Source organism: Diospyros lotus, chromosome 4 (genome assembly GCF_014633365.1).
Source record: "Diospyros lotus cultivar Yz01 chromosome 4, ASM1463336v1, whole genome shotgun sequence".
In the NCBI taxonomy this organism is placed as follows: domain Eukaryota; kingdom Viridiplantae; phylum Streptophyta; class Magnoliopsida; order Ericales; family Ebenaceae; genus Diospyros; species Diospyros lotus.
In genome coordinates, this window is record NC_068341.1 from 36821631 (window position 1) to 36842595 (window position 20965).

The window sequence follows — 20965 nt, forward strand, 5'->3', positions numbered from 1 at the left end:
TAAAGAGAAACAAACATAAGAATAAAACATAATATTAATTTTAAAAGTAGGTGTAATATTTTTTTACACATAATATGAGAGTATCACATATAATTTTTTTTTTTTTTTTTGAAAAATTTGACCCTAATAAGTAGACTGAGAGAGGGGCCCTCTACTTCTAATTCTTCAAAGCAATTAAGTGACAGATAGAAAGGAATTGTGGCTTCATAACAAAGCAGCTATTTTGCAGTTTCATTGGGCTGCCCCCCAACCCACCGCTGCCTTCATAGAAACTTCGTCGAAACTAAGGAGAAAAAGTACACAAAATAAAGGAAACCTCAACGAACATAAAGCTAAACAAAGTCGCCTCTTTTTTTTTTTTTTTCCTTTCTTTCATTCTCTGATTGATCATTTTCCACGCCAAAGCAATTTCCATTCAGCTTCCCTGAAACTGCAACTGAAGACCCTCTTCTTCTTCTTCTTCTTCTCCTCCTCCTCCTCCTTATAAAAACTCATCCAGATAAACCCTAAACCCACGTCCATACAAATCATCACAACCCAAAAAACGACACACACACACACACATACATATATATACATATATATATATACATCACTCTCATGGCTAGCGTTAGGAGAGGTACTACTGCAGCAGAGTGCCGGCACGGAAACGCTGCCGGCGCCCTGTTGCCGCCTATCACCTACTTGATCTTGGCCTCCAACAGCCTCAGCGCCTCCCACCGGGCGTACTCCCAAGGGGACACCTCCTCCCTGGCGTTCGTCGTCTTCATTTACGGGTCTTTTCTGCTAATGGAGTTCTGTCATTCCCAGTACCAAAAAATAGAGGACCAGAAACGATCCTTGAAGAAAGTTTTGCTGAGGCTCGCCATTTGGGCCTTGTTCTCCTCCATCATGTTCGCCTTTTCTTGCCAGTTCTTCCCGCTGCTCCACTGGGTAGGCGGCCTCTCCATATATTTCATCTCGGCGGCGTCGAGTGCCTTCCATTTCTACATGTTCGTGATTGACGACGACGACGACGACCCAACTAATTTGTCTCCGGCTACTGGGAAGAAGGTTCAGACTGTGATTCCCTAGTGAAGGTGTAGTTTGGGCAATTAATAGTACGAGGAAGTAATTTGGGTGAGTGAAGGATGGAGACATGAAGAAATATGTAAATTTATAATAAATTTGAATAAAAAACTATTAAAATAATACAAATTTATAATAATAAATTTGTATTTTTAATTATAGTTTTGTATAACTCTATTAGAGCAACTCCACCTGTGTCATTTTAGGATGTTAAATCATTTATTTACAACTTTGAACAATGTTATGTCATCTTTAAATTATAAATAAATTTGTTTCAATGACAACTGTCAAAATAGGGATATTATTTTAATATTTTTTATTAAATTAAACTAAAAAATTCAAATTAAATTACAAAAATTGAAATAAAAATATTTAAATTCTAACAATTAACTAAAATAAAAATATTTATTTTAAATTAAAATCAATTATATATATATATCCCTACCCCTTCCTTTTCTGTGCCTTTATCTATATTTTTCTTCTTTTCTACGGCTTGCCCCTCTCACCCTTGATCAGTCGTTGCTCGCGGCTCGCCCTCGCTGGTCGCTGCCTCGCCCTCGTCAATCATCGCCTCACCTTCCAAAGCTCTCCCTTCAATCACTTACCTTGCTCTCGCTTATTGCCTCTCTTGCTCCGTCGCTCATCGACACTGTCGCCTCAGCCTTGCCAGCTCGCCTCTCCAGCCTTCCGTTGCTCGCTAATCGATTGTTGCCTCTCTCTCGCTCCATCGCACATCTCACCTACAAACCCCTACTTTAGGTAATTTATATTGGTTATAGAAACCAAAATAAAACCGTTGAAAATGACATTAAGAGATGGTGCCTCTCTTTTTTTCTCTCTCCAGAGATTAAAAAAATAACACTCCAAGAACATAATTATTATTTTACAACCCTAAATGTCACCCGAACATAGATTCAAATTTTTAATTTAAAATGTCTTTTTTTTTATGATTATCATTAAAAATGTTTATCATTAAAAATAATTTAAAATAACACTCCAAGAATATGATTATCATTAAAAATTGCATTTCATACAAACACTTTTATATCTTTTTTTTATCTTTTATATATACAAGTATGTGATCACTTGTGCAACTTTATCCATAAATAATTAATTTCATGTGACAAGAACATAATTAATTTATCCAAAATAATACAACATTCATTACTTTAAATCCTAGTAAGTTTGGAAAGACACTAAGGAATCACAAGTATGATATCTCATCTCAACTAAGTATATCTATATATAATCATACCAAGTTACATATATATTTAACTTACTAATAACAAAAAAAAAAAAAAATGAGGCACATATATATGTATATATGCGCAAGTGAAAGTATTCCTATATGTATATGATGCAGATGTTTTGTGTGCAAAACAGAAAATTAAAAACATGTATGATTCAATCGTTGCCCCTCAAACGGTGTATGATTGCTGAATTGTGGCGATGTCAAGCCCCTTCAACTTGAAAACTGATTCCATATGGCCTTTCAAGGTGGTCAGTTCCCTCAACCTGCTCACAGAGAGAGAGAGCATATCAATTCCTATATCTTATTTAGACCAAACATCATCTCAAAAAGGCGAGGATTAATGAAAATGTAAGTTATATATAATATTAAGACATGATGGGTTAGAATAAAAAAGTAATAGTGAGATTTCATGAAGACTAAAAAATCATTTGTTGTGCGACACAGAATATTGGACAATAAAACACGAATATGTGCAGAATACTTGTAATCTATACAAAAATATTAAAATAAATGTGTATGCAACTATATAAGAAAAGGTAAAATCAAAAATTAAATTTATATGTTAATCGTAATAGGTTAGAAGTGACTCCTATTGAAGATAAGATGTACGGCAAATAAGATAATTTAGTTATGTAAGAAAGAAAACTAATAGAGGATCCTATGAACATAGTGGATTGGATGGAACCTATTGGGGACAGCAGGCCATACCAGCTGAGGCAAGTTTACAGCTTTTGCCTGTTGATTTATCCTACGGAAAATATCAGTGTCATGTAGCTAATCCCGCCTAGTGAGTGAGATTAAGGCTTGCGATTGTGATTGTTGTTGTGACCGTAAACTACCTGCATGGTCTAACAATCTGCGATAGATGACTCGACTGGCCCGTCAAGCGGGTCAGTTCCAACGGAAACAGAATACATAATTCCAACCTACAGTTTTAGACTCCCAAGTTGGGAAGTCCTAAACAACCCAAAAATGGTGGAATTATTGATAGTTCCCTTGGTATACTTAAAGCCAGACAAGATGGATTAAGCAAAGTAATACCATAAGGAAGTTCCTCTGCCTGGGCTAGGAGATCTCGAATTGATTAGTTGATTTAGAAGTGTAATGTGTTGAATTACCTTGCAATCTCAGCTCGTCTTCTTGCATCTTCGGCCATCTGATTAAGCTCTGTATGAGTACTGCGATCGCCAAACAGGGGCTTCGTCTCAGGAGGTTGCAGCCCATGCAGGGTCCTCTGTGCATGAGCCCATTTGAGTTCACGTTCTTCCTTTCCAAAATCCTTTTTCCTCGTGAAAGCAATCTGCAGCACAAAAAAATTTTAACGCATAATGGTCAACCCAGAGAGGCATCTATGGAACCTTTCGATAACAAATATCTTTCGTACCCTTTGCTCGATAACCAGATCCCAAGCTCTTCCACTTAAGGCGTAGCGAATAAAGAACTTGATAAAATCAAGGGGGATGTAGAATATGATGTTGTAGAGCCAAATCACCCCGGCCCAGCCCCATCCAATCCCTTCAATAGCAGCAAAGCTCCAGTTTGCATAAACAGCAATCAGTGTGGCAATCTGCTCGCGAAAAGGAAAAGTATAACTTCAAACATGCTTGTTCGAATAATTAAGGGGCAGATGCATGGACGGGAGGACCAAAATTTAAAAGAAAAGAAAAGAAATCGGAAGTTCACTAACCAGCTGAGCAATTACAAAAGCTACCATTAGCAAAAGGCCTGGACGTTCACAAAAGGACCAACTCCTAGAACGAGTCACAAATATTAGGGCCTGACTGATGATGCTCACTTGAAGGTACACTGCCGATGCAAGCTTCTTGATATCATCAGGAGCTGTTCCTTGGAGAGTTGAGACCTTGAATACACGCTGGAAATAATACATAAGCAGAACAAAAGACATTAACACCGAGCAGTGGAGCATAAAACTCAATCATTTGCTTACTATCAGGACACTCAAAGATCGGTAGAAAGCACAAACATGGACACAGAATAGTTAAGACACCTAAAAACAAACCACATTAACATAACATAAAGAGACCACGCCCACTTTTGTATTTATAAACAGCATAGAGCAATACTCCAAAATTAAATAAATAAAGTGCAGATTACAAGCATATAAACATGACAAATTCTTGAAAGAAAAAAAAAATATCAATAAAAGTCAAATAACAATATTTAACAAAGTAAGCTAGACTAGGTTCAGTCTCCATCTTGGTCTTGAACTGACAATACATACTCAAAAATTAGCAGAGCCCGAAATAGGAAGGTCAATGAAGTAATCTTATCCAGACACGAGGATGAGATGTTAGCTCCTTTCTGCTTTCTACATTCTCCCCCTCCCTCGTTCTCTCTTCATCCTCATTCAAGAATTTCCCTTCTCCACCAGATTCTTTACCTCAATCTGAAACACAATTATATGCATCGTGTACTCAACAGCTTCCTAGTTGAAATACTGGAGAGCCCAGCTAAAACTGATACCAAATTGCACCTCAAAGTAATCATGACTATAGTTTACAAAGAGATGGCAAGATCACAAGCAAACTGCCAACTCATTTTAAGCATGAGACCTAAAGAGATGCATGATTAGGATAATTGGTATTTAGCATAAAGTAACAGAAGGATATTTAACTTACCACCATTTAAGGAGCATAACTATGAAGAATCAAGTAAATTTTCATGATGAATGAGGCAAAATCAACTTTTGTAGATATGAAAATGCTATAATAGCTATGCTGACAATAGCTACAAAGTTTTTCACTCTGTGGAATAGCTCATACCAACACGGTGATAATTAAACAAGACACGGTTTAACAATGAGTGGTCCCTGCAGCTACTCTAGTACAAATCCGAGTTTTTGAAGGATAAGAAGGATCACAAGGACATAAAAGAACTTAAGCTATCATGGTTCTATAGACCCTAGCAAAACAATTCTGGAAATATTAAATTTACTGATCCCACAATCATGGATGAAAAAGCCATTCTTATAATAATGACATGCGTAAAGGAACCAGAAATGGCTTTCTTACTATAATTTTATGGCAAAAGATAATGAAATTCTTAGGCAATCTATCAGTTGTATTTACTATGTACAAGCCACTATTAGAGACCATTAAATCGTAAGTTTTCTTACAGGAAAAAAGCGTGTGTCATGTGCTGCCCAGAAGAAAATAACTGTCATCATAGCCAAGTAACCACCAAGAATGACTCCAGTTGCAAAAATCTCTGCCAGCTTCCAGCTGTCTGGCAGAGGAGATGGTTTCACCCTATCCTTTGATATTGTCATAATTGTACCTAGCATGCCAAACAGAAAATAGGTATTTAGAACCAGAGGAACAAAAAAATGCAGCTCTTGATGCTAATGACAAGAAAAATAAGTGAAATATGCATGTAATTACATGTGTGTGGTTTGTTCATATGGTAACTGGAAAAGAAAGGGAAAGTGTGCAACAAATACAAACCATCATTGAGGATAGCGATGATTAGCACCATGAAGGGTGGGAAATCAAACTTCCATATGAGGGCCAGTAACATAAAACCCAGCTGTCATAATACCGAAAAAAGACAATTACATACAAGTAAGGCTAAGAGCCATGACAAGAGGACACTGTAAAATAAACCAGAATAATAACAATGAAACCGCAAACAAAATTTTTGGTAAAAGAATTTTGTCAATCTTCCAAAACCAGAACACTTACCACAATACGAATTGTAATAGAAACTGCATATATCTGCACCATGAACAACCAAAATGTAAAAATAGTACTCAAAATAGTCATAGCAACATTTGTAAAGAGCATGATGCTTCTAATGTCCCACAAGATTGCTTGTGTACAACACTTTTTTCTAGGGTCCACAAAGGCCCTTTCATGAGGCCCACAGAAGAGAGATTCTGGAAGGTGCAACTGCTATATGCCACACACAACGATGAAGAAATGGTGAATAACAATGAAGTAATGACATCAGTTGCAGATTCAGGGCACCATTTTTGGCATATTGAAAGAAACTCAAAATGTTGTAAGGTGGTTGGAAAATACAACCCATGTGCAAACAACTGATCCTGTCACTGAGCACCAGTGTGGGCACCACCTTTTTATTTCAGCAGGCAAATTTGATAGGCATTATCATTTCTTTGTTTAGAAGAAATTACCTGGGGGAAAATAGTCATTTTTTCTTGGTTTGAAAGAAATTACTCAAGGAAAAAATGTAGGGAGTTATATCCTCTCTTGGAGGAAGCTCTATGGAATCCATGCAAAAATGTTAGGGATACATAGTGATGAGTCCAACCTTTATTGCCTGCATATATACTTTACAGTGGACAGAATCTAAGTCCACAAGAATAACCTATCTCCAGTCAAATTTAAGTTTCAAAACACTTCATGATGAGAAATCAAACTTACAGTGTAATTTTTCATCCTCTGGAAGATTGCCCGACTAGTTAATACTGCACTAATGATAACACTAAGACCAGGTTCTGTCAGGACTATGTCAGAAGCACTACGAGCAGCGTCAGTTGCATCAGCAACAGCTATGCCAATGTCAGCCTTTTTGAGGGCAGGAGCATCATTAACTCCATCACCAGTCATTCCACATATATGTTTTCTAGCTTGAAGACGTTTTACAATCTCATATTTGTGCTCTGTACCAACAGACAGCACAGGGTAATCAAACAAGAACCAAAGAAGAGCTCAATGAATATTCAATACTGGTAAGTCAGCTTCTCCAATCAAAAAAGAAAAATAAACCTTACCAGGGAAAACGCCTGCAAAACCATCAGCTTTTTCAATCAACTCATCAACTGGCAAAGCAACAATTGATTCATCCTTGTTCTGTCCTAACAAGGCAGATGAAGGATACATATTTGTTCCCATTCCCAAACGTCTTCCTGTTTCCTTTCCTATTGCCAATTGATCCCCTAATAGAGGTTGAAAAGATTTTATGCAGATGGAACAGGAAATAATCAATAAAAAAACAACCAACTTCTGATAGATGGAAATGCACAGGAAATGATGAAATTTTCATTGAACAGAAGAGATGCTTTTAACTTTATTCTTATCCAATTTCTAATAAAAAAATAAGAAGGGAATACAGTCTAGGAAAATAATAATTATATTTTAATCCTCAGAAGTTATCTCTGGCATCGACATAATGATGGGCCCTACTAAAAGCATCAACCAGGGTACTCACTGCGCAGAAGTAAAACAGAAAGATATTTATATCAAAATATACGCACCAGTAATCATTTTCACATTTACCCCCAGATTTAAAGCTCTTGTTATCGTCTCTGCACTGTCATGCCGAGGTGGATCAAACAGAGGCATGAGGCCAATGAATTGCCATGGACCTCCAGGGCTCTCCTTCCGTGCATCAGGAACTTCCTGTATGGGGATGTAAAAATAGCTCATTCTACCATAAACTAATAGATCACTCAGAAACATATGCAATGAGTAGTAGAGGGAAATGATCATCAAATAATGGCAATAAAGTGATACCTGGTAAGCTACAGCAAGGGACCGTAACCCTCGCTCTGCGTACTTATCAATCACAGCATGAACTCTGTGCTCTATTTCTGACTTATTATGTGCTAGATTCAATATCTAGTAACAAAATTACATGCATGAATGAGACAAAATAGTAGGCAAATTCATATGCAAGATTTAATGGGAAAGTTACTATTTGATATACCTGTTCTGGTGCACCTTTGCTGACTCGATGCATTTTACCGTCATTGTCAATATATGTCAAAGCTGTTCGCTTATCAGTGGGGTTAAAAGGAAGGAAATGAACCTCTTGAATGCCAGACCTTGCCTATTTATATAAGTTAGAAAGAAAAATAGGGGAGTACACAAGAAAAGTCAGTCAGACAAAAAATCTCATTCCCTATTTTGGTGCATAGTCTCAGCAATAGGGAATCAGAAGCCTAGATATTGATCTGCAGACTCTGCACTTCTATCTAATGCACTAGAGAGCTTATATATAGTGATAATACCTCTTTGGGATCACCTAACATTCCCACAATAGCAGCATCTATGGCATCTTGGTTCTCCACTCGAGAGGCTCTGGCAGCCATCAAAACAACAGTATCTACTTCTACTCCTCTAGCAAATACCTATAAAGTTACACCCAGACAAAGGGTCAGTCAGGAACAAGAGCACGGAAATAAGAACTTTAATCTGAAGCAAACTCTAAGACAACCTCAATAAGACTTTTGTCAACAGTTAGTTTATTCAATGTCAGAGTTCCAGTTTTGTCGCTGCAAAGTACATCCATGCCAGCCATTTCTTCGATAGCAGTCATTCTTTTTGTGATGGCTCCCTAAAAGAAAAACAAATAAAGATGGATTATACATGCTAAGAAACCATAAAATATCCAACTGTTGCATGAGAATGGCCTTCCATAGACCTGTTGAGATAAACGATGGGAACCAATTGCCATCGTCACAGATAGAACCGTAGGCATTGCGATGGGAATTCCTCCAATAAGAAGTACCAACAAATTGTCAATTCCTGGACGATAGGGCCGATGCTGAATAGGATACATTACAACGATCTCTACTATCATCCCCACAGCAATAGAGCATATACAGAAATTCCCAATGGCAGTTAGCACCTATCAAGAAATAGATAGCACATCTTGTGAATGAAAAATCAATCGTGACCAATACAATCAGGGACGTGATTGATCAGAACATTTATAAAAAACAAAAAAAATTACTTTACCTATGGCGGACCCACATTACTTGGGCGGGGGCAATTGACCCCCATCCCTCTCAAGTTTCAAAAAGTGACACTATAGGTAGAGTTTTTTAATATTTTTTTAAATGCCCCCGCTCACATATATGAAATGTGGGTCAATTTAAAAAGAAAAAAAGCAAGGAGAAGTCCTAATATAACTAGAAATAAAAATAATGAATTATTTTAAGATTTTTAAAATTGTTTAGTGTTACACAAAAGAAAATAAGGTATATTTTCTAACTCTAAAAAATTTTATAGGTAAGAAAGATATAAATGAGTATTTTCATAAATATAAAAAAATTAAAAATGTTATCATTAGCAATTTTTTAATCTTCTTTAGGATAAATATTTTTCTTGTACATAGAGGTTTTTTGAATATTTGAAATTAACTAAAAAAGAAAAACGAGAGAGGATTTGAAAAAGATAAACAAAAAGAGAGAAAAGTAATGCAATAAATTACTAAAGCATGAAGAAAGTTGAATGAATAAGAATTTCTTTTTTCAAAAATTTCATCACTTGAATATTCGTAGAATTTACATAGAAAATAAAGTTTGTCAACTTTGAGATTATAATTTTATTAGAAAAATTTGTAAAGTATTTTATAAAGTTTGTACCTCTGATTTTAATGAGTTTGACAATTTGTTAGAGTGTAATATAGAATAATGCTACGTTTTGCTAATGTAGATAATTTTTCAAACTTAACTTTAAAAAGTAAGGATTTCTCTTTTAGCATTAATTTATATACTTTATTTACAAAATTAAATATATGATATGCTATAATACTACATTGTAAACACCTGTCCCCACTGGGTGCAAGTACTAGCTCCACTGCTGTACTTTACCATGTGGTGTGGATTTTGTATGTAGCAATAGTCAACCAACTTGGACCCATTATTTCAATTTGAAGCAACGAAACAAGGATGCTTATGAATTGTGTTAGACAAGTTTCCGTTATCGTCTATTGTATTCCTTAACTTCTTTTTCTTTCCTTCTTTTTTTTTCCTTTGTTTCCTTTTCTGTTTCCAGTAACTATGTTTAGACACAAATTTCAAACTTTATATTCACATTACCTTTTGAAAATGTCCAACTTGGTTTGTGCTGTCCACAAGGTGAGCGGCCTTGCCAAAGAAGGTGTGGACACCAGTGGCAATGACGACTGATTCAATCTCTCCCTGTTTGCAAGTGGAACCTGAATAAACCTCATCTCCAGGCCCTTTTGTTACTGGAAGGGACTCACCCGTTAATGCAGACTGCAAAAAGCCCAAATATAGATACTCAAGTAAGATAGCTTGACTACTAGAAGATGAAATCAGCCTTACTTTTACACACAGAACAACAAAGGTGTGAACACCTGGTCTATTTTCAATGGGTCGCCATCAAGGAGGCGGGCATCAGCAGGGACTATGTCACCAAGTTTAATACTAATTATGTCACCGGGAACAAGAACAGCTGCATCTTCCTCACTCCACTTCCCATCTCGAAGAACCTATTATTTTCATTTGGATTAATTGATTCAGAATTTTAGATACAAATGCACATCAGCCTAATAAACCGGTAAAGCAAGTTATACATAAATGCAAAGGTTGAACTTCTGAATCCCTCTAAATATCATATCAAACATTAGATAGAAAGTAATAGCAAAGTGCAAAATCAACTATTGCTACCCAAATTCCAATACCTTTGCTTTTGGTGCAAGACGGGCCATGAGAGCCGCAGCAGCATTGCCAGCATTGTTTTCCTCAATAAAACTTATAGTAGAATTTATAAACAACAGCGTAATAATCCCAACAAAATCTTGCCAATCAGGTGCTTTCCCCTGCACATCATGGGGGTAATCTGAAATTCTATAACAAAATCCTCCACAAATAATGTAAACTATTGGGAACAGTAAAAGCATAAATATGTGGTCTGGTTCATGAGCACTTGCGCCAACATGAAAGAAATCTACTATAAAAAAAGGCCAACCCAATCTGAAGGTCTAAGGAGAGGATCATATGATGGACCAGCCATGCCCCTAATTCAAAATTGTTTCCACAAGTTTAACAGGTGACACTAAGGTCAGAACAAAGCAAAAACCAGGCATTTGAGAAATTCAAGAAATTCTCACCACCAGTTCCACAAATGGGTAGGACCATCATCACCTAGATACTACTGCTACTCAAAAACCAGGCAATTGAGAAATTCAAGAATAAATATTAAAATTCTCACCACCAATTCCACAAAAAAAATAATAATAATAAAATAACCTCCACCCTCCCTTCATCTGATCCTTACAGAGCTTAAAATGTCCACAAGAAGTTTTTAAACAAACCGAGGCACAACAAATAAATAGTGCTTACTCCTCCATTGGCTAATGCAATGGCCATAATGGCAGCAGCTTCCATCACCCATGAAAGAGGGTTCCACATAAACCCCAGGAACTTCAAAATCTTATTCTCCTGCAAATGGGTAGGACCATCATCACCTAGATACTACTAACATCAACCACAAATAAAGGTAGAAAAATAAATAGTGGCAGTGGCGTGTGTAATAGCCCCTACTTCCTTCTCCTCAAGCTTGTTGAACCCAAAAATGGCCAGCCTCTGCTCAGCAGCCTCAGTGGAGAGCCCCTCTTTGTTACACCGCAGATTCTCGAAAACCTCCTCAATCGGTATGTTCTCCTGCAAATCAAACCCATATGCGAATTCACCATCATCACAACTATCACTATTACCCAACAACCAAAAAAAAAACAAAAAAGAACCCTCTGTGAACACAAATAACAGTTCATAGTCACACAATCAGTACCAAATCCACAGCTTCCTTCTTCAGAGCCTCCATGACATCATCATTCGGATCCATCTCGATATCTTCCACCAATCCACCACTACAGTCAAAATTACAGAGAAATTACGCATGAAACTCCACATATAGATATACAAACACGAGTCTATACTCATCTACTCGTAATCTTACCAGGATCAACGTAAAGCAAAGCTTTACAGAAGCAAAAACTCGAGAAAGCAGCCGAATTCGAAGACTGCCTAAAAGATAAACACAATCCGAGAGAAATGGACAGAAAAGGAGGAATCGGCTCCTCTCTCTCTCCCTCTGCCTGCTAGCCCCGAGTCCAAGCAGATCATGTCCTTGAAGGTACACTGTTGTTTATTCATTGCACAAATTCCCTCTTTTCTTTCTAAATTTATATTTTGGCTCCCATCAGAATTTGTAAATTGGCTGCCGTACCAACTCATCCAGCCCTGGTGAGTGCCTGAGTGGTGACCACGTGCCCAAAACCCCCCCCCCCCCCCCCCCCCCCCCAAAAAAAAATAAATAAATAAATAAATAATTACCTATTCTAACAATCAGTTTTTCTACTTTACTTCCACCTCATTATAAATAAACATTTATTTTAATATATATAATTATTATTATTATTATGAGTTTAATTTGTGTTAAATATTATTGAATAATCTCACGTCATATAATTTATGAGTTTAATTAAAAAAGATTAAAGGAATTCAAAATGACCAAATGTGTTTAGAAATTATATTTATTATCATAACATACGTCCTAAATAGTATTAGTAAAGAATGAAATGTGCCCGTATGGGCAGTCTAGTTGGTCAAGAAGGGGGCACAAAGTATCTTTCGTGGTGAATTTTAGATCAAGATCAAGAATCGCGTCTCGCAAGTGACAGTGTAAGGGTATCTCTCTCCAAAGTGAGGGAGGCTCTTTGTGCGCGGTGAACCTGGGTCTAGTCACTGCGTCCGATTGGGTCACCATGATTAACCTCTTCCCACGTCCTATCGAGTCGGGTGTGGGGGCGCCTGAGGTGAGCGATTTCACCTTTTGAACCAAAGAATGAAATGTCAAACCTAATGACAAAATCGAGATTGGGATCAATATCTCATGAATATCAAATAAAATAATAATAATGATTTTTTTAAAATAAGATTTTTAATATATAAATATAATATCATAATTATTCATGACAAGTTCTTATTTTTTTATTGGGCTTGATTAACTTTTTTTTTACATATATTATTAAAAATAAATTTTCAATGAAATACAATATAATATATTAGTCCCTAGTTAAACTAATCTTATTTATAAAAGGTATTAGGGTTGAGCATAAATTCGGTTTAACCGATTAAACCGAACAGAATCGATCGGTTCGATTTGGTTAGCCAATGTGAGCGGTTTGGGTTCGGTTAATATTTTATAAAGATTTTGGTTAATCGGTTCGGTTCGATTATTTAGGCAAAAATGCTCACAAAAACGGAATCGACCGACGCGGGTAACGGCACTACCTCACTCCAACCAAGTTTATGTTCTATGACTTTTGTCCATTACCTTTCTTCTTCGTTTCTTCTTCATTATTGCGTAGGCGCAGCACACCCAAGAAACTACCTCACTCGAGTCACCTCTCACTCATCGTCAACCTTCATCTCGTCTTCGACTCGTGTCGACTTCTCCTTTACCCAGCCCTTCTGCACCCGATAACCCGAGACCCAGCCCCCTTCCACTCGTGGTCGAAGCATCGACCTAGCCCCAGGTCATCGATGGCTAACCCTCATCTCGTCGCCTTCAGACACGCCTTCACCATCAACAACGGCTTCTCCCTCACCCAACACCCAACCCCCGTGCACCTGCTCTGCACTTGATAGTCCGAGACCCAGCCCACCCCGTCGAATGCAACAGCAAACCCTAAGTCATTTCACCCTCCTCACTTCACCATTAACGATCTTGCGGGTATCACCGTCATCGATTTGAGAAGGTAATACAATTTCAGCAACTAAATCGTCGTGTGGTTTTGATTGTCATGTTCGATCTAGTTGGTTTCCCTTGCTGTTTGTTTAATCTTTCAATGCGCTTTGTTAATTCGTTGTTTAACTTGTTTCTGTTTTGTGATTTGGTTCGTTGTTTACTTGTTATTGTTTTGTGTTTTTTGATTTGGTTCTGTTTCAGTGTTTTGTGATTTACTATTTCTTTAACCTATAGATACCTTCGATGTTTCTATTGGCTTTCTTCCATGATTTGTTGTTGTTGTTTTGTTTAACTTTGAGCAATTAAGTTTTTCTTAGCGTATGCTCTATGAAAAAGGAATTTGAATTTGGTTTCTTAGTGTAGTAGGAACTCAATAATCCACTGTAATTGTCATGAGTCAAAATCAAAAATCATCCCTTGTTTTCTGTTTTGTTAATTTTTAGTGTTTGTTGTTGCTGATAATAGGGGGTTAAGAACTTAGAAATCAAGATGTATTTGGAATTGACTTGGAGGTAAATTAAATTAATATATCAGGATGTCAAGGAATTGAATCAAGATGTATTCGGTTAAATCTTTGGGCTGTTTTTCGATTTAATTTTTGGTTTGGTTAGTTTAAAGGTCAAATCGGTTAATTCGGTTTGGTTTTTAGGTTATTTTTTCGGCTCGGTTCTCAATTCGGTTAGTTCAAAGTTCAAATCGATTATTTCGATTTCGGTTATTTTGATTAATGTATCAAGTCGGTTCGGTTCGATTATTTTTTATGGGGCGGTTCGGTTCGGTTATAACCGAATGCACACCCCTAAAAGGTAGCATTCATGTGAGAGCCGAGATCTGTTGTCTCATTTTTCAGTCCCTTTGGTTGTCCCTCTAATCAAATTAAGTCATTTCACTAAATTAATATATAATAATATGCATTAATAATTCTAGAAAACTTAATGTTCTTTTTTCAAAATTCATTCTACAATTAATAAAAAAAATTCATCTTTTCATATCAAAAGATGGATTTTTTTCAAACAGAATACTTCTAGCTAGACAAAGATAAGAGTATTCTATCCGAAAAAAAATTATTTCTTTAAAATAAATAAATGAGTTTTTTTCTATTAATTGTAGAATAAATTTTAGAAAAAAGACATTGAGTTTTCTAATATTATTAATACACATAACTATATATTAATTTAATGAAGTAACTTAATTTAATTGGAGAGATAAACAAAAGGACAGCAGATCTTAGATCGTAAGTCTTATTTTACATTTTGCATATGGAATTTTATTAATAATAATTTAATTTTTTTCATTGAAAGAATACTCAATTCTTATAAAAAAAAAAAAGATGAATATTTTGATAAAGATATATGGGACACGAGGCATTTAAATTTTGATCCACCTATTTTGTATGGGGCATGGTGAACTCCTTGACAAAGAACAAGGTCTACGAGACATTAAAGCAAACTTTAGGGAAGAAAGTGTAATAAGAGAAAATAGGGACGAGCCGCGGCCGAATTGTCAACACGAATAGCCATTGGATGGAAGAGTTGGTGATAGCCTTTGCTTTGCCCCTCAGTTTGACGCTTCATTTGATTTTTTTTCTTCCTTTTCTTTTTCTATTTTACTACTGACAGAATATTTTTGGCTTTTGGCTTCACCGAAGTGACGTACGGATACGACGGCCTGACGCTGACAATTCCGTTAACGTCAAGCCATCGGAGAACTAGTCGCCGCCACGTCGTCTTGCTATTGGCAGAATATTTAATGGACACTTAATTAGTTTTCAAATTGGCTATTATAATAACCTAAAATATCTTTTATATTTTGCTATAAAACAAGCCTGAAAACGAGATTTGGTGTGACCATAAAATATCATTTTCATTTGTTTGTTATGCAAATATAATATATTGTGTTTGATTTGACATATTTATTATAAAAATATATATAATTATTACATATATTTTTTATAAAAATAATCAAATATTCTTAATTTTTTTATAAAAAATATGTGTATAGTGCAAGTATTTAAAAATTATTTTTCTGAAATTTATTTTTCAAATGGGGAGGTGATTTTTATTTTTTAGATAATTATTACTTAAAATTAAATTTTAAATAATATAATCAAGCATACCCTAATATTAATATTAACACGTGTCCTATTAACCATTTTTTGAGGTGAAGAGGAACAAAGCGTCCTTTTACCAACACCTAGATGATGACAAACGAGAAAAGAGAAAAAAAAGGATCCAATAATGGAGTCAAGAAGTCAATGGCCTATCCTCCTAACTAATTCCACTGAGGTTAGGTATAAATTGATTTAACCACTTAATTAAATTGTATTAATTATCTTAGTAGTTTTGAAAATGATATAAATTTTTATTAAGTTTCATTATTATGCAGTATATATCTTTTTATTATTAATTAACTGTAGTTAGTTTTATTAAAAATTTTAAAATATTTTTTCTCTTCTTAAAATTATAAAAAATAATTAATTAATTAATTAATTGGTGTATTCTCTAGTCAAAAGTGTGGGATTCTAACAACCAAATCTACAATACAATAGTGGGTTTTGATTTGGTGAACCTATTATTGTGTGTGAGAGAGAAAAACTCTAAATTGTTGAGTATTTTCAAATGTATTGCTATTATTTGTCATTATAGATCTATCGTCCACCTCTAAATCAGAGATGACCTTGTTGGACCGTCACTTTGAACCTTTCTAGATAACGAACAATCATCGTCTTTTATGACTCAACTTTTACTCTCTTTGTCTTCGCTTTTGGTATATTATCACAAATTGTTTATCACCTTTATTACATTTTAACATACTGTAATTACCTTTATTTGGGTTTTCATATCGAAACTATATATATAGGTTCCATCAAAAACTCAATTTTTAATCAAACAAAGGATAGGAGATGAAGTAAGAGAAATAATGACAATAAAGGGAATGCTCACGATTACAAATTAGAGAAAAAGATTAAAAAAATAAAAAAAAAGGAGATAAAGGAATGAGAAAGGAAGTTATGCAAATACAAGGGTAAAATGGTTAATTAGTTTAAGCATGGAGGAAGATGCAAAAGATGATCATCACAAGACACAGAATGATGATCATTGGGTTGACTCTCAGATGGAAAGGGACTCTCTGGCAAATGAGGAAAAGACAATGGAACCTAATGGTGGGTAGTCAGCTTCAGGATCTCAAGAAGAGGTCCTTGTGGCTCTTGAGGAGGCAAATAACTCATTTTCAAGTGTCCTTGGCCAAAGAGAAAAAAAATCAAAGGCAAAAGAGTCTGTAACAAGAAAAACAAAAACAAGGGTCCTAAAAGCAAGGCCATTTCTTCTCAGGTGGTTTAATGATATAGCTTGCAACCTGGAACATCCAAAGGCTTAATGATCAGCCTGCCAAGCTATGGGAGGTATGCTCCTTTATTCTTCAACACGAGTTATCATTTAGTGCTTTGCTTGAAGCCTGTGTGCAGGTTCATCGTGCTTAGGATATTTCTAAAGGCATTGTGGCCAGATGGGATTGGGAAATGAACTGTGATCACAGCATGGGGTCGTATATGGATTGGCTACTATCCTTCTATTTTATCTGTAGTGGTGCTTCAATCATCAAATCAATTTATTCATTTTAAATGCTCACTCGTGCTTGACTGATCCTAGCTATATTCTTATATGACATGTGTATTTATGCTCATTATGAGGTGGCTGATCAATAGAATGTGGCCAATTTATGTTTTATTGAGGTGTTAGTGAAGGAGAATCCGTGGGTGCTCCTTGGCAATTTCAATGTGTGCCATCATATATCAGAGATGAGGGGGAGTGATATGTCAGGTCATGATTGGTTCGATGTTTTTTTCTCAATAGGGCCTCTCTTTTAGTAGGCCTGTGCTCACGAAGAACAACAAAAGGCTGGGGGAGGAATGTATCCATAGGAAGTTGAGCTGGCTATCCTGGTTTCCAGAAAGTCGGGCAATCTTTTATCACTTGAGCCTTTCTGATCATAGCCCACCATGGTTCTCCTTAATGCTGCATTGATATTAGTATTGTGTGTCTTAATATTAAATTTAAATTATATTTAGTAGATTTGTATTAATATATTTATTATATTCTTGTATATATTAATAAAAGACGTGTTTATCACCATTCATAAACTCTTTAATTTGCTATATGAATGAGTCATCAGATCTCTTATTTGAGAATATTATTTTTAATGTGTTGAGACTGTGTGACAGAATTTTCTGATGACAGAACTTTTTAAATGATTCATGATCCTTAAATTAATCAGATGGGAACTATGATTAGTCGAGTATGAATTAGCACAGTGTTTACTACCTTATTCAATATGAGATACTGATGGAATGATGGTGTATCACTGTAACATGCCATATAACATGGGAATATCTCTAGTAAACCTGTGGATGGTTGTTGGAGAATAATGCACTGAATGTGACGTTGATGACTGACCACATAACATAGTAGATAATGGTCTTGTCGTTTAGTTGTGATAATATAGCTGATTCTTAGACTTGAACTGACATAATTGTCTTATGTATTTGTGTGCAGGATTTGCTAATGGGTCAAACCATCCAATTGGGAGGTGTAGAGATTCATATATGTGGTTCTGTATTGCTGGTATATGGAGGTAGGTGTTGGGGATAGAATTTGTCACCCTTGTCGTAATTAATGAAGTAAATGTCCTATGTGATCTACTTTAATGTGACGGAACAGTTCCTGGTTAGGGTAGATTGATTATTAGGAAATGTGTTTCTTGAAGTGTGACATAGTCTCATTGATGAAGTCAAACACATAGTTATTGAGTTTGTGAGTTTATCACTCCATAACTCTAGTTTTGTCGAGACGTTAGGTGATAGAAAAATTATAACACACGGTAATCATCAACTGTAATAGGTTCACTTGAAGTGAGAGTTCATTATCACCTATATTGTCCTAAACCACTACTAAGCTTTATTCAGGAACCCTCATATCGTTATCGAGATATGAAGAGATTCTAGTGATGGGTCAAGGTGTTGGCAGGTGTCAAAATGTGTTTTGATGTTATCTGATTGCTAGCAAATAGTGAACCTAAAAAGTCACACACTATATAGTGTTACTTTTAGTATCGACATTATGCATCTAATGTGTCTCGGTTAGGTCATTAAGTGTTAATGACATGGCAGTTAAAGGTTGATTGTTGGAGCACTAAGAGTCAACTGCCCCATGTTTAGGAGTCGAATGTTGCAGCAGTCAATTGCCTAGTGGATGGGAGTTAACTCCTGATGCCGTCTCAGCCTTCCAAGTATTGTCCACATGACATGAAATTGGAGAAGCAGAGGTGGGGAAGTGGTAAAGCAAAATTGGATGTGAAAATAAGCTTATATAAATAGCAGAAAGCTTTTGCTTGGTTGCTTCTGCTTGACGTCTTCTCTGCTTCTATATTCTGTTCCTTTTGCTTCTGTGAAAATTACAAGAGCATGATTGTCACGCAAAAATAGAGACACAGGTGCTAGTGATACAGAGAACTTGTAGTCTAGTATGAGAAGAAGTGACTAGAACGATACCGGACAGTACGCTAGATGTGGACAACTTAAGACCACCACAACTTGAGGTGGATCGGTCTTAGTACAGAAATAGTTTCTATACCCCAACCTAACATCGAATTTCAGGTATTCATTTATTATTATTCATATGATGAATATATGTATTGCTTAAATATCCAAACTATGTATGGTGTGTGTTTATTACTTCCTCCGCATGTATCTGATGTATGTAAAAAAAATTAGTTTTACCTGTACTACCATACATGTAATCCTTCAATTGAGACATTCAAGATGCTTGTTCAGATTTAATAATCATCTGACTGATTTCCTTTCTTCTATTAGTTCGAGTTGGAGAATGTAGAACATTGGGAGTCTTATGTTTAGGTTGGTTTAGGTTCAGAAGTTGCGAGTAGTTAAACAAGTCATGAAGGCTTTAAATCACTATCAGGGTCATGTTACACTATGTATGATTCATCTTAAGGATCAACTTGTACATGTTCAGCATCACCTTCTAGATTACCCTAATGATACTCATCTTAGGCTTCAAGAGCAGAAAGTGAGTAGAAATTATGTAGAGGTTCTTTCCCAGGAAGCGGAGTTATATCGGGTGAGGGCCCATATTAGATGGGCTGTAGAGAAGGAATCAATGTACACATTTCTTCTTCCAAACTATGAAGGCTCATCAAATTCAGATCCTTAATTGTGAGAATGGTTCGCTCACAAAGACTAAGGAAAAGCTATCAGATTTGATCGTTCAATATTATCAAGATCTCTTGGGGCCCTAGAATTGTGACACTCCCCTGATCGCAGAATAGGTGGAGATGTATGTGGATCAGGCTATCTCTCATGATCAATGGGAGGGTCTTTTGGAAATCATCACCCCGGAGAAGATTTAAAAGGCTCTATTTAGTATGGGGGATGATAAAGAGCCTGGGCTCAATGGGTTTACTATTAAATTTTTTTAAGCAGTCATGGGATATTGTGGGCCCCAAAGTTATTTTTGCGATTCAAAGCTTTTTCAAGACTAGTGAGCTTTTGAGAGCGATTAATACTACCATTATTAGCCTTATCCCTAAGGTGTCTCACCTGGGGATGATCAACCACTCTTACCCAATCTTATGTTGCAATGTCATATACAAGGTAATCTCTAAGGTCTTGGCCAACAAACTTAAGATTGTTCTCCCAAGCTTAGTGGATGCCTCACAAACTGCCTTTGTTCCAGGTCGCTTTATAAGTGATAATATTCTTCTGGCACAGGAGCTCCTCCAAGGATACCATCTTCACAAAGGCTAACCCAGATGTGCTTTGAAGGTTGACCTGGCCGAGCCTTATGACTCGGTTGATTGAGATTTCTTAATGCTTGTTCTTCGCTACATTAATATCCCTCCTCAATGTTGTGCTTGGATTAGAGCTTGTGTCACTATCCCAAAATATTTAGTGAAGATTAATGAAGAACTTCATGGTTTTTTGGCTAGTGGTCGTGGCCTTCGCCAAAGAGACCCTTTATCGCCTTTTTTTGTTTTGGTGATGTAGGTTTTGTAGGGGATCATGAGATATCACGCTCAAATAGATGATTTACAGTTCCACTAGCATTGTGAGAGGACCCAACCTATCATGTTGATGTTTGCTAAT

The 20965-nt window shown here is 36.1% G+C and overlaps 1 protein-coding gene across 1 annotated transcript; it reads right to left on the reverse strand.

Moving 5' to 3' along the window:
* Positions 1 to 2286: 2286 nt before the first annotated feature.
* LOC127800602 (plasma membrane ATPase 1-like) lies at positions 2287 to 12224 on the reverse strand. The gene is made up of 22 exons (XM_052335312.1): positions 12013 to 12224; positions 11845 to 11923; positions 11598 to 11717; positions 11397 to 11495; positions 10736 to 10873; positions 10409 to 10543; positions 10128 to 10307; positions 8726 to 8932; positions 8519 to 8638; positions 8313 to 8432; positions 8009 to 8131; positions 7816 to 7920; positions 7557 to 7701; positions 7074 to 7238; positions 6724 to 6962; positions 6022 to 6054; positions 5785 to 5866; positions 5457 to 5617; positions 4008 to 4193; positions 3705 to 3887; positions 3439 to 3620; positions 2287 to 2583 (listed from the first exon to the last, which is right to left on the reverse strand). The coding sequence occupies exons 2-22, from the start codon at positions 11896 to 11898 to the stop codon at positions 2487 to 2489; spliced, it is 2874 nt and encodes a 957-aa protein (XP_052191272.1). The 5' UTR covers positions 11899 to 11923; positions 12013 to 12224; the 3' UTR covers positions 2287 to 2486.
* Between the last annotated feature and the right edge of the window lie 8741 nt (positions 12225 to 20965).